The sequence below is a fragment of the Adiantum capillus-veneris genome, chromosome 26 (assembly GCF_014529385.1).
Source record: "Adiantum capillus-veneris isolate H3 chromosome 26, ASM1452938v2, whole genome shotgun sequence".
In the NCBI taxonomy this organism is placed as follows: Eukaryota; Viridiplantae; Streptophyta; class Polypodiopsida; order Polypodiales; family Pteridaceae; genus Adiantum; species Adiantum capillus-veneris.
In genome coordinates, this window is record NC_140956.1 from 11,508,224 (window position 1) to 11,522,141 (window position 13,918).

General features: G+C 44.6%; 2 protein-coding genes across 5 annotated transcripts in view; both read left to right on the forward strand.

The window, feature by feature from the left end:
- The first annotated feature begins 592 nt into the window (after nucleotides 1–592).
- LOC147422998 (uncharacterized) lies at nucleotides 593–1,420 on the forward strand. The gene has a single exon (XM_086501436.1). The coding sequence runs from the start codon at nucleotides 593–595 to the stop codon at nucleotides 1,418–1,420; it is 828 nt and encodes a 275-aa protein (XP_086357562.1).
- Nucleotides 1,421–3,071: 1,651 nt separating this feature from the next.
- Nucleotides 3,072–13,918, forward strand: part of LOC147422999 (peroxisome biogenesis protein 12-like) — a 127,161-nt gene continuing 116,314 nt past the window's right edge. For 2 of the 4 annotated variants that reach the window (XM_086502348.1, XM_086502347.1), the window contains exon 1: nucleotides 3,073–3,283. The gene's annotated coding sequence lies outside the window, so the exon portion shown is untranslated. Of the gene's footprint in view, nucleotides 3,284–13,918 lie in introns of all 4 variants that reach the window. The other 2 variants (XM_086502349.1, XM_086502350.1) reach the window with 2 other exon arrangements.

Here is a 13,918-nt window from a genome sequence, read left to right on the forward strand (position 1 = left end):
CCTTTGGGCACTCTACAAGCACAGTGGGTAATGTCAAATTTTAAGCTTATTTGACATGCTCTATTTTAACATTAAGCTTGTATACTCTATGGTGTACCAACATTTTATATGATGGCGTTCTTGTAGGATTGAAGCGTCTAGCGGCCAACGGCGTTTCAAATCGGCTCATTAAGGTGTCATTGATTTTTGCGATTCACACTTTTATGCATTGATCTCAACTTTGTGTGCACATCTTTAACACTATTATTTTTTTGCGTTATAGGTACGATGGACTCCAACCCAAATCATTTTTTTCGACTCCCAACGGGAAGATGATGACCCTATTCTCTCCCAACCTCCGTTTTCTCAATCCACTTACTATCCATATCCCCACCCTTCATTCCACATGCCACATCATGGCTACCAAACCATGATGAACTCTCCCTCCATCTCTCCTAATTCACACTTTATGTTTAGACCCCCGAATTATGGTTCTCATATTCCACCACCTCATCCCTCTCCTTCTCTAAATGCTCATAGCCCACATTCTCCTATGGCTACACACCCTTCTCATCCCTCATCCCCTTTGAGTGCCACTAGTCCTAGCTCCAATATGGATGCCGCCCTCGATCATGTGGCGTCCACTCCATCACCCAACCCTACCCCTAATGCCATGCGAGCTTCTCAATCCAAGGCAAGCCGTGCCAAATCAACAAAGAGAAAAGAAGCCACCAATGAGGAGGCTGTGCTACAAAACCAAACCGCAACAAAGAAGCCCAAAGCCTTGAAGAAGAAGAGCAGCATCGACTTGGGAGACGATGACGACGGCGACAACAAGAAAAGCAAGTGGAAAGATTGGTGGGTGGACCAAGTCATTCATATCCCGGGGGGCATGAATGAGGAGTTCAATAATCCCGGGAAGCAAGGGATCAATTTATGGGCAAAGGTGGCTACTAAACTAGCCGCTACTTACCCTGACTTTGATAAAGATAGTGAAAGTTGCCGCAAAAAGTGGCAAGCAGTATTGCAACAATACCGTCAAGACAAAGCCCATAACTCAATTTTTGGTAATGATAGGAGGCATATATGCGAATGGTTCGACATAGTGGATGAATACTATCACGCCAGAGCCACTGTTACTCCTGCTAGCCACGCTTCTTTATCCACAATGGAGGATGTTACCCCAACAAATGGTGACACCTTAGAAGAAAACCCCTCTCCATATCAAGAGAAGACCCAACCCACTCTGTCCTCAAGTCGTAAAGTCGCTCCGAAGTACGAGGAGTCCTTGGTCAAGATGGCCGGTACATGGAAACTTCTCTTGGAGCATCTCAAGGAGACCGCTAGCCAGAATATTGCCTTGGAGAAGGAGAGGCTCAATATACTAGTTGCAATTTGTCAAAGATTTCAAAGTTTGCAGATTTTATTTCTGTGCTTCTGAAGTGTATGAAAATGTCTCCAAGTTTCAAAGTATGATAAAAATGTTGTTAATTAAAGTGGACCATGTGCTAAATATATTGCATCATTTCAACGTGTTTGTAGGATTCAATGGCCATATCCAAGGAAATGGCTCTCTATTGTGCATGGTTGTGTTCTTTACCCATTTATGAATTGCTAAAGGAACCCAGCTTTCGCAATGATGAGTCCATGGTGCAAACTTGGTTGCATGTTTGCGAGTGCATGGCACAGTCTGTAAGCCTCAAGAAGATCGCCAACCAAAGGAGTGGTCATGAACGACGGTGTGCGTGGGCATACCCACGTCCACAAGGCTTTGTTCGATGCTATCTCCTAATTGCTTACAATGCTAGCATGTTCAAGTGGCGTCTAAGGGTCAGCAAAGAAACCTTCAATTACCTTTGTGGGAAGCTTGCACCCTTCATGTAGAAGAAATCCACAAACTTTCTCAATGTTGTGCCAATAGAAGATAGAGTAGCAATCGCTCTTACTAGACTTGCTATTACTGGAGATGGTCTCTTGGGCCTCGGTGACACTTATGGATGTGCCAAGAGTACATCTTATGGAATTGTACTTGATTTTTGCAAGGCAATTGTGAAATCTGGCCTTAGGGATTTGTACATCAGATGGCCCACAAGCTCTCGACTTGCGACATTGGCATGCGAGAGGAATCCCCTTTGTTGTTGGTGCGATAGATGGTTCCCACATTCCCATCATTGCACCAAGGGACAACCATGTTGACTACTTCAATCGAAAAGGTTTCCACTCTATTTTGCCACAACTAACCGTATCTGCTAATTGTTCAATATGGAATTATGATGTTGGATGGTTCGGATCAGTGCATGACTCCTTGAATTTCACTAGAAGTGAGCTAGGACAAAGATGTGCAAAAGGGGAGCTAGGCAACTATTGTCTAGTTGGTGATTGCGCTTATCCGACACGGCCATATATGCTAGTGCCTTTCAAAGGGTGCAAAGAAGGGCTGTCATATCTCAAGTACTACTGGAATTTCATTCAATCCAGTACAAGGATGCCAGTTGAGAGAGCGTTTGGAATGTTGAAAGCAAGGTTTAGAATTTTGTTAAAAAGATGTGACATAAATCTACGCTATGTGCTAGATCTTGTAACAGTTTGTCTTGTGCTTCACAACCTTTGTATCCACCATGGAGAATCTTTTGATATGGAGTGGGTGCGGGAGGCAAAAGCAGAACTGACGGATCACGTTGGGTGTACGACAAAGGATCGAAGAGCAGGTGCTACATCCATGATGGAGCTTATGGCAACACGGGAAGTCGGAGTAGAGGAGGCTATGGAGCGTGCTCAAGGGAGCGATGAAGGAGGTTCCAATGACTTTGGAGTAGGCTCCGAGAGACGAGATAGTATTGCAAAGGCAATGTACAAAGAGCAGGCACATATGAATGTCCAATTTTTTTTTGGAAATGATGCTTTAGAGAAAGTAGATTCATCATCATCTTCAAGTTAGAGCTTTTATAACAAATGCATTCAATTTAATAAATTTTATGCTATGGTTTGTACTATGCTTTATTGATGCAAATGTTAAATGTTTCTTTCTTTCACTTTTTCTTTTTGTGGTCGCCTAATATTCACACAAGCCGGCACTCGACTTTCTTTCCACCCTCTTGTGAAGAAAGTGTGCATTATGTAATTCTAAAGCAACTTTTGGAGCCTCTCTTCCGCCTCCTGAATGTGTGTAGAAAACCAAAACACGTGCAGAAGACGCGTTCTGGTGCGATTTATCAAAAACACGTCTGAGCAAACTGCAGTGAGCAGCGAGCGCCTAAGCTTTGCGTCGAGGTTGGAGCCAACAACGCCAAGTGCACTCCCTAAGGTAGGCACTTGGGCTATTGCTTCTCCCTTGTGATTCTTGGTGAATCGGTGTCTCAGTACAAGGAGCATTTTCCTCCTCTTGGGTCTTGTAGCAAAGATAAAGTTGGATATATTAGAAGATCTGAGAGGCTAATTAGTCTCGAATAGTGTTGTAATATGGGATTGCAACTTTGATTTCAGGTCGTGTCTTCAAGATGTTTGATTAATAGAAGATATTTTTGAGAGAGAGAGAGAGAGAGAGAGAGAGAGAGAGAGAGAGTAGGAGCTTACGTGTAAAAAGAAAAAGGTGCTTTAGATATAGATTGTATGAAGTAGATGCTAGCTTTGGAGTATAATGAACCACATGTGGTAGGAAGGGTTGTACTTGAGAACTGATCAGCCAAGCTACTATCTTATATACAGCTGAGAGGAGAGTGATAGGTCTCCACTGCCTAGGCACCATTGTGTGCCCTCCCTTCGGTATAACAAATATAAGACCTGAACACATTAAGGGTGGCATATATCCAAAGGAGAAAATGGCTTGACAGTCCCATAACAAACGCATATGTAAGACATCCCAATGCTCCATAAATAACTCTCTAGTGAGGCCATCTTCCCCTAGGCAAGTGGAGGGGTGCAAACCAAAGACCGCGTCCTCAAGCTCATCTACAGAGAAGGGAGCCATGAGTGTTGTACACATCTGGTAGTGACCCTCGTTCTCTCTAGCCTGTAGCATTTCTTCTGTGGGCACCTCTACAGAGAAAGCTGCTTGTGGCATGTGCAACAATCTCCAACACCTCATCCGGGTGACTATCCGAATGGCCCTCATCATGGTACTTGAAGATTGCTCTCTATATAAAGCGAAGAAATCTTGTGCACCATATCTGCTTTGGTTATCCAAGATGAGACCGAAGCGTGGTGAGAAAACTCAGATCTCTTCTCCTGGATATGGCGAAGCTCTGCCACAAACTCCGCTTGTGTGTCAGCAAGTAAGTCCTGCAAAAACTTTTGAAGTAAGCGTCGCGTGGAAGCTAAAAGCGCCTGAAGATCCCTCTCCCTCCCCTGAAAATCCCATCGTGTGGACCAAGACGCTTTCCCGCATGCATCACTAGATGCCAAAATGCAAGCTGCCAGTAGAGAGGTATGATTATAAAAAAACATGAGGCATCCATAGACCAAAACTGACATAGCTGCTGTGTGAGAGCCTCCTTATGTAAGATAAAATCGGGAATACGGCTCCCTCTTGGAGGGGTCGAGGAAGACTGAAATTGCTTGCATATCGAAACAGGAGCATGGTCAGAAAGCGTCATGCTTGCCCAGATGCCAACCAAACCACCAAGTGCTCGAACCCATGGGCCAACGTAAAATCTGTCTAGCCTCTCCAAGAATCTACTGTGCTAACTGTGGAAGCCCCAAGAATAAGACAAGGAGCCCTGAGCGTCAGCTGAACGAGGGTAGGTGCCAAGCATCAATGAAGAAGTGCGAAAGAGGAAAGCATCCCAAGCGTCAGCCTCCAAGGGTGAATATAGAGGAAAGCGCAAGGGGTGTATCAGCCGGCCAATCATCCACACTTTCAACATTATTAAAGTCACCACTTGTAACAAACTTGGACACCCCAAGTCAAGATTCTACCGCGACACAACAGAGATTCACTTCAAAACAATTCACAAATTTGACACGGCCCGACGTAGTTCCGTGCCTAGAGGTATTGGCCCCAAAGGCTGGTGCCCCTTTCGATATTTCTTTTTGTATTAATCTGTGTTCAAAGTACAAGAGAGCGGATAGGTGCTCACTCTCAGACTCTGCGTATTTAGCAATCTTACATCTAGGCAACGTATTTAGCAATGGCATCTAGGTATTGTCATGACCTCACAGATGCCCGATTAACTAATCCTGCAATCATGTCTATAGAGATTTATGAGACCGAAATGCTGCAGTCATTTCATCTTTCAGTTCCTGCACTCAAACAAGTCAAGTACAAATCAATCAATATCATTTTCATTTTCGGGAATTCAAGTTCATAAAGTCATACAACAGAATACTGTCAGCCCAGCAGTATCCTCGAAACCCAAAGGGACATCAGTGACTCTATATAAAAAATCGGGGTAATCTGTTGACAAAGCAACGGAGTGACTCCCCTCTTGTGTATGCCCGTTGCACTAGATTCAGCCATGCTGAAATCGGGGTTTTATCGGAGTAGACTATGCTAAACCGAATCCTTCAAGGTAAAGTTTCACAATCTGAGGAGTATCTGCTAGGTCCTCCTCCTCCATCCACTTCGCATCCAATGCAGGATAGTTCTTGAATTTAACCAAGAACCACCTAATCACTTTACCTTTAATCTTTCTATCTTCATGTGCCAATATCTGTTCTGGAACGAGTATCTCCTCGCTTTCCTCCACTTCGGGTTGCTCATATGGCTCCCCATCATCTGGCACATCGCCTTTAAAAGGCTTCAAGAGACTCACATGAAAGCATTGTGAATTCTCCAAGTATCGGGCAACTTCAATCTAAAGGAGACATCATTTATCTTTTCTTTTATCTGGAAAGGTCCATAGTATCTCATGCTAAGCTTTCGAAAAAGCCGCTCCTTTCCCTTTTTCTTTCTCAGGCGTGCCTCTTCTCAAATCGTAAGAGCACCCAATCATCTTCCTTTAAATTCAAATTGCGACGGTGTCGATCTGCTGCCTTTCTTGTGTCTTTCATGAGATTTTGCTAAAGCCTCCTGGACCTTGGCAAAAGCAGTGTCCAAGTCCCTCGTGTACTGGTCGGCTTCAAAAATCTTATCTTTCGTGCTTAGGAACGGTGGAATCTTTGTAGCACCTTCAATAATCTCAAATGGCGCCTTTCCCGTGGAAGAGTGGATCCTGTTATTGTAGGCAAATTCCACCAAGGGAAAAAACTTTTCCCATTGAGTCTTTTGATGAGAAATGTAAGACTTCAATAAATCAAGTGACTGAATTTGCAATCTCAGATTGCCCATCTGTCTGCGGATGGAAAGATGACGAGAACTGCAACGGTGTACTAATGTTCTCCCAAATAGCCTTCTAGAACAAACTCGTGAATCGGGGATGTCTGTTAGAGACTATTGTCTCAGGCATGCCATGTTATTTGAATATCTGGGCAATGAACAATCTCGCTAAATGATCCGGCTTGAGTGTTTTCTTCACTGGAATGAAATGAGTTTGCTTTCTAAATCTGTCAATAACAGTCCAGATATCATCGTGCCCACTCAATGTCTTCGGGAGAACAAAAATGAAATCCATAGCAATACTTTCCCAGGGGCGGGTGGAAATGGGTAAAGGCTGTAACAATCTCTGTGCTTCATGCCTGTCAAACTTGACCCTCTGGCATACCAAGCAACTGCGTACAAAATCGTCCACATCCTTCTTGTGTCACGTGACACATCCAACCCTATATGTCCGTGGACAAGCTACAACATGAACAGGGTTCAGTTCCGTCAAGTCAGTCTAGAATAGGAAGTGATCTGACACTTTTGTGAGTCTGTTCGCAGACCGTGCATGACCAGTCACTTAGATTAGATGCATATCCTCCGGTTGCACATAGCATGATCATCAGCATTCCCATCAGAATCCATCAGGGAAATTTTCTCGTGCATTAAACCTATTTTTCCTATTTTTGACATTTTTCACTTATTTATTAAGTGACTTTTGTTGGGAACTAGGTAGGGCAATTTTGCTAAGATAATATATAAGCAAACTAGAGGTAGCACTTTCTGGCAGAAGAGGCTCAACAGGCAACTTCTCAGCAAGACCGAACTGGCGACAACTCTAGCGTTTCCAGCATTGCAGAAGGCCTAGCGTTTTTGCATCAGATCAGCCAGCGTTTTTGCACTTGCAGATTCACAACGACAGTAGACAGCAGATCAGCCCTAGCGTTAGAAGATTCTCCCACAACAGCAGATCAGCCCTAGCGTTAGCAGATTTCCACCGTAGAACCCCAAATCAGCCTTGCATTTTTGGATCAGCTAGAGCCCTACCGTTTTTGCAGATCTTCGTGACAGAAGCAACAATAGCACCAGCGTTTTCAGTTTTCAGCAGTCAGACTCCGCAGTAGAACTCCCAAACCTCGCAGATCTCACCTTCCCGCAGTAGATTCTCGCCGCACGGTCAGATCCCGCGTAATTTGCAGATTCAGCCCGGAAAACGCAGATTTCAGCATCTGCATGTTCAGCGCATCGTCGTCGCATCGTCGCCATCGACACAGAATCAGAATTCAGCAGATAAAGATTTGTAGATTTCAGCCCTTAGCATTTTCAGATTTTAGCCCGTCTCGTCGTCATCCTCATTGTCGTCGGCATCATTGGCAAGTCCAAGCATTATAGAGATTTGTGCAATCATAAGTAGACCGCTCTCGCCATAGAGAGTGGGGCCTTTGGAGTAGGGTTTGACAACATTTCTGGTGTCGTATTCTCTTCTCTCTCTATCTCTCAGTCTCATGCACTTTCATTCACAGTGTCCATTCACTTTGTTTGTGTCCATTGCACTCTCTCACTAAAGGAACAGAAGGCTCTCACTTCCGTAATAAAAGGAACCTTGAGCACAGTTCGGAGCACTCATCTTGAGCAAAGTTCAACATTCATTCCGCTGCACCTTACATTGGTATCAGAGCTTTGGCAGTGTTCTGTATCACTCAAGGAAAGAACCACATAATTTTTTTTGCTTCTTGTAGTCGCATGAACCCAAGTTCACTTGGGCGTGTCGATTCCTAATCGTGTTTTTGAAGAGTGACAGGAAACCCAAGAAAGAAGGGCTTGTCCAGCCTCCCCTTGTGCCTCTTTTTACTTATTGAGAGCGGACCGTGCACTTAGCGGCTAGCCAATCGATGTGAGGTGGGAAAAAGCAATCTTGGTGTGAGCGCAAGGCCGCCAAGGGATGCGTCCGTGGAAAAGAGCAGAACTCGGGTGAAGAGAAGATCCTTCTCTAACACAGATTGCAAGCTAAAGAAGAACCTCAAGAACCTCAAGACCTGCAAGAACCTCAAGAACTCAAGAACCCCAAGAACCAAGAACCACAAGAACCCAAGTTTCTCGTAAACTTAAGAACCCAAGACGTCACAAGAACCCCACGACTTCAGTGGATGGTCATCACTCGAAGCGGAATGGATACTTCACTTGGAGGTGATGAGCATGAGAGAGGCGAAGAAGAATTTTTCCCACTAGGAGGTTTTTCCGACCCTCCCCCTTTTCCATCTATGCCAAGGATTGCACTAACTCCTATGAAGGAGTTGACGCAGTTGTTTATGGACAACAAGTTCGGACGCAAAGTAAGAGAAGCAGAAAGAAAGGCCTACGAAGAAAGTATGGTAGCCATAGATCGTGAATACTACGCAAAAATGGAAGCCATAGAGCGTGAGCACGAGCGTGAGAACAAAGAAAGACAAGCAAGATTTGATCGCGAGAACAAAGCAAGAATACAAGAGATGTTGCGACTCTTTTCTCAAGTGCATGCGCACTTTGCACAGAATCAGGAAAAGGACTCTCTCAGTCTCTACTTCTCCAAATCATGACACACAGGATTTGCATGATGATTTGAATGACAAGGATGATGATAATGATGAGCATGATGATTTGGATGACAATGACAAGCATGATGATTTGCATGATGATCAAGATGTGATTTTTCACAAGCATGATGATTTGTATGATCAAGACGTGATTGTTCACCAGGATGATGGTTTAGTTGATGCTTTTTCTAGCGAAGCTAACCTCATTGCAGATTCGATCAATCATGAAAAACCGATCTTGGCTCTCGAGTCGAGGTCCAAAGAACCCCCTCAAGAAGAACACCCTCAGGAAGAACCGATCTTGGCTCTCGAGCCTAGGTCCAGAGAACCCTCACAGGAAGTACTATGTATTCGAATGATTAGTCAACACGCATTGTTCGAGTGTTTCATTCGTACTCATTTCCTGTATTTTAGTCAACGCTTTTATGTGATCCCTTTTTCTAAGCATGACATATTGTTCGTTGAGCACGTTTCACTTATGAATGAGCACGGATGTATGCGGATTAGTCATGAAAAGCTGAAAAGTATGCATTCAAGGAAGTCACATTCCATGTCTCTTCCTTGGCATGACACAACTGTAGAAAGAGCACAAGAAAGTATGAGCACCAAGCATGGGCATTTCCGTTGTGAATTGTCAAAGTTGATTGATTTAGATCAGAAAGACACTATTCGATCTCATTGTTTGTGTGTGTGTGGTGAACGGGTTGGCACTCCGTCTATTTGTTCATCTACATTGCTGCAATAGTCTTTGAGGAAGACAAGATTTTTTCCAGTCACTTTACATGGAATAGGTATGTTCATGTTTTTGTGTTGGAAGTGGTTTTAGGAAATTTCAACCATGGAGATTCTTGAAGAAGAAAGAAGCATGACTATAGACGAAGTTGAAGCATTGATTCTCGAAGGAGCCACATAAGACTTTGTGTTGCTTTCGGCGCGGCCCAAAGAAGCAAGCGTTGCAGACCTTTATGAAGTTCAAGTACCGCATGACCCACACATCAGAGTGGGCCGGCGAAGAGTCCCTTCCAGGATTCCGGATGCTATTGGCGATCTCCCTCGACGTCGTACAGCTCGGTACCAGTGCCTCACTTTGAAAAGGAGGGGATGTCACGTGACACATCCAACCCTTTGTGTCCGTGGACAAGCTACAGCATGACCAGGGTTCAGTTCCGTCAAGTCAGTCTAGAATAGGAAGTGATCTATCACTTTTGTGAGTCTGTTCGCAGATCGTGCATGACCAGTCACTTAGATTAGATGCATATCCTCCGGTTGCACACAGCATGATCATCAGCATTCCCATCAGAATCCATCAGAATCCATCAAGAGAATTTTCCAGTGCATTAAATCTATTTTTCCTATTTTTGACATTTTTCACTTATTTATTAAGTGACTTTTGTTGGGAACTAGGTAGGGTAATTTTGCTAAGATAATATATAAGCAAATCAGAGTTAGCACTTTCTGGCAGAAGAGGCAGCAGGAGCACCTTGCTCAACATGCAACTTCTCAGCAAGACTGACCCGGCGACAACTCTAGCGTTTTCAGCATTGCAGAAGGCCTAGCGTTTTTGCATCAGATCAGCCAGCGTTTTTGCACTTGCAGATTCACAACGATAGTAGACAGCAGATCAGCCTTAGCGTTAGCAGATTCTCACACAACAGTAGATCAGCCCTAGCGTCAGCAGATTTCCACCGCAGAACCCCAAATCAGCCTAGCGTTTTTGGATCAGCCAGAGACCTAGCGTTTTTGCAGATCTTCGGGACAGAAGCAGCAATAGCACCAGCGTTTTCAGTTTTCAGCAGTCAGACTCCGTAGTAGAACCCGCAAACCTCGCAGATCTCACCTTCCCGCAGTAGATCCTCGCCGCACGGTCAAATCCCGCATAATTTGCAGATTCAGCCCGGAAAAAGCAGATTTCCGCATCTGCGTTTTCAGCGCGTCGTCGCTATCGACATCGTCACCGACACAGAGTCAGAATTCAGCAGATAAAGATTTGTAGATTTCAGCCCTTAGCATTTTCAGATTTTAGCCCGTCTCGTCGTCATCCTCATCATCGGCAAGCGCAAGCATTATAAGTAGCCATCCCGTATGGAATATCCCGCTACTACTCCCCATTCTGTATTTGACTGAATACAACTAAAGAATCTGGATCTGTGGCGTACTGATCGACCATGTCCTCGAAGCTTCTATGATGATTCGCGGAAATGGCCAAGATTAATGGTCTCCCTTGAGAAAGCATCTCCCACCAAGTTCTTCTGTCCCTGTACATGGACAATCTGGAAGTGAAACTGTGACAAGATGTTAGACCACCGCATCTGCTTTTCTGAAAGCTGCTTCTGTGAGTGACAAGAAGTAGCGTAAACTTTGATGATCCGTGAAGACCGTAGAATCGGCTCCGAGTAGGTATTGTCGCCACTTAGTAAGAGCATGGATAACCGCCAAAAGCTCTTTCTCATAAATCTGTGCTGTCAATTCCGGCCTTGAAAACAATCGGCTCTCATAGGCAATGACATGGCCTTCTTGCATTAAGACCGCACCCAGACTACGACCACAAGCATCACAATATACTTCGAATGACTTTTGCAAATCCAACAAAGTCAAAACTGGTCCCGTAGTCAATGTCTCTTTCAAAGTCAGAAAGGCAGTCACCTCTGTGGGTCTTCACGAGAAAGGGACTCCTTTCTGTGTCAGAATATGCAAAGGGGAAAGGACCTTTGCAAACTTTCCAATGAACCGCCTGTAGTAAGAACATAACCCCAAGAAGCTTCTAACTTCATGAACATTCTTCAGATCGGGCCAATCATGTATAGTATCAATCTTGGCCGGGTCCATCTGTACTCCTGCTGCTGAGACGATGTGTCCCAGAAAGTGTATCTCCGGTAAGAAAAATTCACTCTTCTTTGGCATTGATCACCAACTTGTCATCTCGCAATGCTTGAAAGACCCGTAGCAAATGATGTCTATGTTCTACCTCATCCTTGGAAAAGACTATAATGTCATCAAAGAAAGTGCCAACAAAAGATCTGTACTCTCTGAAAATCCTATCCATCATTCGGTTAAAAGTCGTTGGAGCATTGGTAAGGCCAAAAGGCATCACCAAAAATTCATATAAACCGAAGCTCGTTTGAAAAGCTGTCTTGTAGACATCTCCTGGCGTGATTCGGATCTGTTGATATCCGCTTTTCAAATCGATCCTGTTGAAACAAGAGGATCCCTGTAATCTATCAAGAATATCATCGATCCTCGGAATCGGAAATCTGTTCTTGACATAGTAACAGGGAATGGCCATTTGAAGGTCCCCGTTCCCCGTTCCCATCCCAATTTCCCGTTCCGAATCCCCGTTTCGTGTTTCAAACTTGAGTATCCGAAATAGGGAATGGCATTTCATGCATGTTGCCGTTCCCCGTTCCCCGTTCCCCGTTCCGGGTAACTCTGGTTCTTGATGGTGATTTTATTGAGAGCTCTGTAATCAATGCACATTCTCCAAGATCCGTCTTTCTTTAAAACCAACAACACTAGAGAACAGTAGGGTGAAGTACTCGGCTGGATAAGACTCTTTTCAAGAGGTCTTCCACTTGGTTCATAATCTCTTCATTTTGGGCTCGGCTCACATGATAAGGTGGCCGGTTTGGTGGTGTGCTTCTAGGTATCAGATCAATAGTATGATCCTCAGGACGAGATAGTGGCAACTCACCTGGCTGTGAGGAGAAAATCTTGGCGTTCTTTTTCGAGGTCAAAACATATTTGACCTTCAATCATCATTCAGTTTTCTCGAGAAAATCGAGTAAAGAAAGTGATTTTCTTCAAGTATGTCTGCACGATTCTTGTAAATTCCCGTTGGTCGGAATCTTCTCAGGATTCCCCTTTCCTCTTCGTGTGCTCTTTCACAGCAAGGAGACCCCAGCCAATAGTATGTGCGTTGAGATCATAGTTCTCTTCTCTTGTTCACAGTTCCTGCACGCAGTGTGATGGCAGCTGTGGGGTGACAGGATGGAGGGAGGGTCAGGCCTTCCGTTGAATTCTAGTTCTAGTGGATTAAAATAAAAGTGGAGCTAGGTATGTCCTCACATTTCAGGAAATGGCGAAATAGGAAGGATCACATGAAGATGCTTTGTATCACATAACAAAGGGAAAGGCGCATGAGGCAAGGAGCAGCAAAAGCTCAGCGAAGGGGTGCAGTCGCATCCTCACCATCGTCAGCACCTCCGTCTTCTTCGTCATTGCCTGCGCCTCCTCCCGCCATCCCTCATCTGCGAGTATACTGCGTGCAGGGAGTGCGAGAGAGGGGGCCCCTTTCCAGTCAACAGACTGTTCTTTTTTAATTCAAACAATTGAATATTTCGTCATCGTGGGGACACAGGCCGAATGGTCAGCTCATAGTGTAGAGTATACTTTTCCATCACCTGTGTTCGAACACTGCGTAGAAGTCTTTGAAAACTGCAGCAGGAAGGGGAGGAGCAAAAGGATCTTGTGAGATTTGGTGGATTATAATATCAGATCAACGAGTATGTGCCAATGAGTACAATCTCTTTACTTTTCATTTGTCAAAGTCGCTTTCTCAGCTCGATAGTTAACCACGGCGATGTTCTTGTGGTACCAAGGGATTTCGAGGAGGACGTCACAACCTCCCAAGGGCATTACATAGAAGTCCTCGTGCCCTAAACACCCGTGACATTGCAAACGAGGTTTGCTAATCATTGGTGTAATGGCAACATCCTGTCCGGGTGTCGCTAGAACTGCCTCCGCGTGTCTGGCGTAATTCCAAGTCGAGCCGCCAATTCCAGTGAAAAGAAGTTGGCCTTGGCTCCTCCATCAAAGAAAATGAGGGCTTCTTCATCTTTCACTTTGCTCCAAGAGCGGCAAAGTTTGGTATTTCATTTATCTGATTCGTGTCTGGCCCATGCAATGTGGTATCAGTTCTGCTTTCATCTACCTTTTCTGCCACGTTCCTCTGCTGTTCTAGAACTCTTTGGTCTGTCTTCAGTCTGTTCTTGCTGTGCCTTTTTGGGGCACTTTGCGGAGATGTGTCCAAATTCCCCGCAACCAAAACACTTCCCCTCTTTGAGATAGATAGCCCTTTCTCTAAGAGTTTGTCGGGGACGTGTATCTCTCTTTTCTTTGTCCTGGAAACTCTTTC

Bases quoted from the DNA above. Each gene is read 5' to 3' on its own strand.
- LOC147422998 (XM_086501436.1), top strand. From the start codon at position 593: ATGGATGCCGCCCTCGATCATGTGGCGTCCACTCCATCACCCAACCCT.